The sequence below is a fragment of the Oncorhynchus tshawytscha genome, unplaced genomic scaffold, assembly GCF_018296145.1.
Source record: "Oncorhynchus tshawytscha isolate Ot180627B unplaced genomic scaffold, Otsh_v2.0 Un_contig_7592_pilon_pilon, whole genome shotgun sequence".
Classification (NCBI taxonomy): Eukaryota; Metazoa; Chordata; class Actinopteri; order Salmoniformes; family Salmonidae; genus Oncorhynchus; species Oncorhynchus tshawytscha.
The window spans coordinates 1-6,885 of record NW_024609203.1 but is presented as its reverse complement, the minus strand read 5'-3'; the positions used below and the strand labels follow the sequence as shown (position 1 = coordinate 6,885).

The 6,885-nt window shown below is 42.7% G+C and overlaps 1 protein-coding gene across 2 annotated transcripts; it reads right to left on the bottom strand.

The window, feature by feature from the left end:
- Positions 1–1,752: 1,752 nt before the first annotated feature.
- Positions 1,753–6,513, bottom strand: LOC121844419 (DNA-directed RNA polymerase III subunit RPC1-like). Of its 2 annotated transcripts, none has more exons than XM_042314473.1 (3): positions 6,342–6,510; positions 3,840–3,972; positions 1,753–2,590 (listed from the first exon to the last, which is right to left on the bottom strand). In XM_042314473.1, exons 1-3 carry the CDS (start codon positions 6,408–6,410, stop codon positions 2,442–2,444), a joined length of 351 nt encoding a protein of 116 aa, XP_042170407.1. In that variant the 5' UTR covers positions 6,411–6,510; the 3' UTR covers positions 1,753–2,441. The 2 variants fall into 2 exon arrangements, with proteins under 2 accessions (XP_042170407.1, XP_042170408.1); XM_042314474.1 differs by lacking the exon at positions 1,753–2,590 and adding an exon at positions 3,445–3,539 and having other exon boundaries at positions 6,342–6,513.
- Between the last annotated feature and the right edge of the window lie 372 nt (positions 6,514–6,885).

Here is a 6,885-nt window from a genome sequence, read left to right as displayed (position 1 = left end):
TAAACAGTGTGGTTCTGGTAAACAGTGTGGTTCTGGTAACTGGTAAACAGTGTGGTTCTGGTAACTGGTAAACAGTGTGGTTCTGGTAACTGGTAAACAGTGTGGTTCTGGTAAACAGTGTGGTTCTGGTAACTGTTCTAACCGATATTTCCGGGTCTGTGGACTCTGTAGATAGAAATGGCTTGCATTGAGTGGTAGCCCTGATTCTCACAGACACAGGAGTATGTCTCTTCTGCCTGTGTGAAGCAGGGATGTCCCTCAGAGATCGATTTATAGCCAGTAATCAAAAATAATTGTAAACAAAATACACTTATTTGTCATAGAAGGATAAGATTCATATGATATGAAAGGCAAGTTCCTACAAGTTCAGGAAGCCATGCTAGAGCTCTGTGAGACATTCACAGTGATGGGGACAGATGTTTTGATTTAAAAAAACAGATCACATTTTCTCTAACACTAGATATTTAAATATGTATTTTACAGTTATAAGGAGGGTGAAATATTATAGTCAGTCCTTTTATAAATTGATTATACTGTATTTAGAACAAAATACAAGTCATTTCAAGCCCGATTCATACAGTTTTGTTGATTCGGAAATACATTGTAAGATATTTAATATTTTCATCATATTGTCCTGTGTACTTGTGTCCTCGAAAGTGACTACACCTCTGCAATTTATAAAAAAATTTTTTTTACCTGGAAGGTGAGATTTTAACCTCGGAGTATGCAGGATTACTAGTTATTGTTTATGGCCCTCATGATGAATCCTTACTTCTGGGGATTAGATAGATTACAATGATTTACATTTAAGAGGTTTTAAATAACACATACAAACCAGAAAGACTCATCCATACACAGAGTACAGGGATGTTTGAAACCAGAAAGACTCATCCATACACAGAGTACAGGGATGTTTGAAACCATAAAGACTCATCCATACACAGAGTACAGGGATGTTTGAAACCAGAAAGACTCATCCATACACAGAGTACAGGGATGTTTGAAACCAGAAAGACTCATCCATACACAGAGTACAGGGATGTTTGAAACCATAAAGACATCCCTACCTACAGTAGAAGGATGTTTTAAACCATAAAGACATCATAATTACAGTAGATAGATGTTTGAAAGCATAAAGACATCCATACCTACAATAGAGGGATGTTTTAAACACTGAGAACCCCCCCCAAGCCAAGCAGTAAACACAACAAGCCAATTTGATTGAGGCTTTAGAGAACAGTCACCATATAGTAAACCTCACCTTAAGAAGCAACAGGAGAGAAGCCTGGGCATCCAAGGCTATACACAGGGTTCATTGTAACCAGGCTCCAGATGGCTCCGTGCTTCAGCCAAGTCCTCTCAAGGTCGTTCAAATCAGTGTCACACCAAACATGAATGGCATAACAAAGCTGTGTGTCAATGACAGTCAGAAGAGTTGGCTCAAGCACATACCCTACAGACCTGGGAACAGGCTCCTTTCAGCGTCAAGTACATATCCTACAGACCTGGGAACAGGCTCCTTTCAGCCAGTGAACAACATCAACGCGTCAAGCACATACCCTACAGACCTGGGAACAGGCTCCTTTCAGCGTCAAGCACATACCCTACAGACCTGGGAACAGGCTCCTTTCAGCCAGTGAACAACATCAACACATCAAGCACATACCCTACAGACCTGGGAACAGGCTCCTTTCAGCCAGTGAACAACATCAAACCATATGTTCTAATCAAATCAGTGACTTCAACGCGTCACTCTTTCCAGCGTCAAGCACACTTTATTGTCAGTTCAGAAAGGGAAAACAAACGAGTTACATAATAAAGAGAGTTAACACGAGGCCACGACGAAACAAATAAACTACAGGGGAACGTCCGTGTTCCATTGTGGAAGAGCTGGAGACGTTTTGACAGGTACTTCTCTCTCACCTGTAGTCCTGTGAATTAGAAGCAGTGGTATAAAATAACACAATAAACAGAAAGCCAAAAGGAAGATGTTATTATATGAAGCTTCACGGAGAGAAAACAAAAAGCTTCACTTTAAAAGGCCCCATGCTCTCTTTGCTCCATCACACACACACACACACACCCTAACCCCCCCACACACACACACACACACACCCACCCTAACCCCCCCATACACACACACACACACACCACCCTACACACACACCGCTAGCAAAAGAAGCATATACAATGAGAGTGCCTTGATCAGATCAGTACAGTAAGGGTTGTGGGGTTGGTTCCCACAATGGCCACATATACTGCAGATGTGCCACTATGTAACTGTAGGTGCCTTTGGTTCTACTGGGACAGACACGAGCCCAGGGTTCTACTGGGACAGACACGAGCCCAGGGTTCTACTGGGACAGACACGAGCCCAGGGTTCTACTGGGACAGACACGAGCCCAGGGTTCTACTGGGACAGACACGAGCCCAGGGTTCTACTATGTAACCAAGGGGATGTGGAAGTCGGGACTGTCGAAGAGCAGGGGTCTCCTGGGTGGCGTGGGGTCCTTATCAGCCTTGTGTAAGAGCTTGAACAGTCCAGTACCGATGTTCATGGGGATTCCCATGATGATGCATTCAGATACACCTGGAACCAGAGGAGACAGAGAGATTCAGATACACCTGGAACCAGAGAGATTCAGATACACCTGGAACCAGAGGAGACAAGAGATTCAGATACACCTGGAACCAGAGGAGACAGAGAGATTCAGATACACCTGGAACCAGAGGAGACAAGAGAGATTCAGATACACCTGGAACCAGAGAGATTCAGATACACCTGGAACCAGAGAGATTCAGATACACCTGGAACCAGAGAGATTCAGATACACCTGGAACCAGAGAGATTCAGATACACCTGGAACCAGAGAGATTCAGATACACCTGGAACCAGAGAGATTCAGATACACCTGGAACCAGAGAGATTCAGATACACCTGGAACCAGAGAGGGGTCAGATGGGGTTCAGACACCTGGAACCAGAGAGATTCAGACCAGAGAGATTCAGATACACCTGGAACCAGAGGAGACAGAGAGATTCAGATACACCTGGAACCAGAGGAGACAGAGAGATTCAGATACACCTGGAACCAGAGGAGACAGAGAGATTCAGATACACCTGGAACCAGAGGAGACAGAGAGATTCAGATACACCTGGAACCAGAGGAGACAGAGAGATTCAGATACACCTGGAACCAGAGGAGACAGAGAGATTCAGATACACCTGGAACCAGAGAGATTTCAGATACACCTGGAACCAGAGAGACAGAGAGATTCAGATACACCTGGAACCAGAGAGATTCAGATACACCTGGAACCAGAGAGATTCAGATACACCTGGAACCAGAGGAGACAGAGAGATTCAGATACACCTGGAACCAGAGAGATTCAGATACACCTGGAACCAGAGGAGATAGAGGGATTCAGATACACCTGGAACCAGAGGAGATAGAGGGATTCAGATACACCTGGAACCAGAGGAGACAGAGAGATTCAGATACACCTGGAACCAGAGACGACAGAGAGATTCAGATACACCTGGAACCAGAGGAGACAGAGAGATTCAGACACACCTGGAACCAGAGGAGACAGAGAGATTGAGCACAATCAGCTGTGTCTGGGATTTCTTTCTCAATGGCTGGAAATCCGACCGCTCTTCCGTCTCCTCTCCATTTCAATTAGTGAAAACACTTGACAGGTGGCTAATTAGTTATTTCAGATCAGTGCAATGAATGAGAGAAGTTGTGGAAAGGACAGATGTTAAGCCAGTTTATTCTTTGTTATCGAATAGCTGTATTTCTGTGACTCTGCTACAGTAAGAGGAAGCCTGAAACTCACCACAGACCGAGTCCTTCTGACCAAAGTACGCAGCGTCAAAGAGATGGTCGGCAGTTTTCTCAAAGGACGCCAGCATCAACACGCTCTCCTTCATCTTAGCCAGGCCAAACCGGGTGATACCCAGGATCTCACCCTATGGATGGAAAATACATTATCCTTATTGCATAACCCTATATATTATCATATTACATTATCCTATTGCATAACCTTATATACTATCATATTACATTATTCTACCACATTATCATATTACATTATCCTGTTTCGTATCACTATTACATTATCCTTATTACATAACCTTACATATTATCATATTACATTATCCTATTGCATATCCGTATCACAGTATGCTACCACATTATCGTATTACACTACCCTGTTTCATATCACTATTACATTATCCTATCACATTATCCAATTGCATAACCCTATTCTATTACCGTAGCACATAACCATATTACACAATCTTATTACATTATCCTATTCCATAACCCTATTACATTATCATATTGCATAACCCTATTACATTATCTTATTACATTATCATATTGCATAACCCTATTACTTAAAACCCATTACATACTTTATTATACATATTGTATCCTATCATATACAGAGATTTTGTTTTTATTAAACTAAATATTTTTCTTGAGCAATTGTATTAGTTACAAAATATACTGAACAAAAATATAAACGCAACATGTAAAGTGTTGGTCCCGTGTGTCTCAAACTGAAATAAAATATCCCAGAAATGTTTCATAAGCACAAAATGCGCATTTCTCTCAAATTTAGTGCACAAATTTGTTTATATCCCTGTTAGTGAGCATTTCTCCTTTGCCAAGATAATCCATCCAACTGACAGGTGTGGCACATCAAGAAGCTGATTAAACAGCATGATCATTACACACAGGTGCACCTTGTGCTGGGGACAATAAAAGGCCACTAAATTGTGCAGTTTTGTTACACAACACAATGCCACAGATGTTTCAAGTTGAGGGAGCATGCGATTGGCATGCAGACTGCAGGAATGTCCACCAGAGCTGTTGCTAGAGAATTTAATGTTCAGTTACTTGAACTCTGTGAAGCATTTATTTGGGCTGCAATTTCTGAGGCTGGTAACCCTAATGAACTTATCCTCTGCAGCAGACGTGACTCTGGGTCTTCCTTTCTTGTGGCGGTCCTCGTGAGAGACAGTTTCATCATAGCACTTGATGGTTTCCGCGGCTGCACTTGAAGAAACTTTAAAAGTTCTCGAAATTTTCCAGATTGAATGACCGGTCTTAAAGTAATGTGCTTATTTGAGCTGTTCTTGCCATAATATGGACTTGGTATTTTACCAAATAGACCGATCTTCTGTATACCACCCCTATCTTGTCTCAACACAACTGATTGGCTCAAATGCACTAAAGAAAGAAATTCCACAAATTAACTTTTAAGAAGGCACACCTGTTAATTGAAATGCATTCCAGGTGACTACCTCATGAAGCTGGTTAAGAGAATGACAAGAATGTGCAAAGCTGTCATCAAGGCAGAGGGTGGCTACTTCGAAGAATCTCAAACATAAAATATATTTTGATTAACAGTTTTTTGGTTACTTCATGATTCCATATGTGTTATTTCATAGTTTTGATGTCTTCAGTATTATTCTACAATGTAGAAAATAGTACAAATAAGAATCCTTCAATGAGTAGGTGTCCAAACGTAATGTATTTCTAAAAGTTTTTTAGTGTTTTTAATATATATATTTTTTACATCCCTTTTTCTCCCCAACTGGTAGCTACAGTCTTGTACCATCGCTGAGGCACTGCTTCTTGACACAATGCCAGCTTGACCCGGAAACCAGCTGCACCAATGTGTCGGAGGAAACACCGTAAACCTGGCAACCGTGTCAGCGTGCACTGCGCCCGGCTCGCCACAGGAGTCGCTAGAGGGTGATGTGACCAGGACATCCCTGCCGGCCAAACCCTCCCCTAACCCGGACGACGCTGGGCCAAACCCTCCCAACCCGGACGACGCTGGGCCAATTGTGCGCCGCCTCATGGGTCTCCCGGTCACTAATGGGTCTCCCGACACAGCCTGGAGTCGAACCAGGATCTGTAATGACACAGCTAGCACTGCGATGCAGTGTCTTAGACCGCTGCACCACTCGGGAGGCAGGTGTCCAAACTTTTGACTGGTACTGTACTTCAATGGAAAACACATGTAAAATATGACATTAGCGGAGAGTAGGCCTGCACAGGTTAGCAAGATTCTGGGAACTTTCAATAAATTCCCAGTTTTCCCAGAAATCCTGGTTGCATGATTTATTACAGGAATCCTCTAACCAGGATTTCGGGAAAACCAGGGAATTTATTAAAAGTTCCAGGAATTTTGCAACCCTGCTGCATCTAAACTGCAAACAGAGGACTTCATCTGTCGTCACAAATCAAACTTAAAAAAATTTAAAAAAAAAAAACTCATTCATTATTATTATTATAAAACATTCTCCATCTTTTGACCGACCTTATAGGACATGAGGTCAGCCAGGAGCATGACGTGTCGCCTGTCGATGCTCATGCCGTGGTTCACCATGGTGTACTGGATCTCATTGATGATGGTGGACCTAGCAGCCTCGATACCAATCGTCTTCTCAACCTGGGAAACAGAGAGACAATCAGTCGATTCTGTTTAAAGGAGACGAGAATTCCAAACTGATGTTTGTATGATGAATTAAATGGGAGGATAGGAGGAGCAGCAGGGAGACCGAGCAGATGGAACAGAAATGCTTAAGGCTCATGCTGGGATCAAACTAGGATCCCCGCCGCGGGGAAAGTAGATCGTTCTGGAGGAGAGAACAGTCAGTTGGTTCTCGGCACAGACGCATTGGGGGATTCAATCAATTAATTTATTTAACAAAGCCCCTCTTTTACAACAACAGCTGTCATTTTTTTAAATTTCACCTTTATTTAACCAGGTAGGCTAGTTGAGAACAAGTTCTCATTTGCAACTGCGACCTGGCCAAGATAAAGCATAGCAGTGTGAGCAGACAACACAGAGTTACACATGA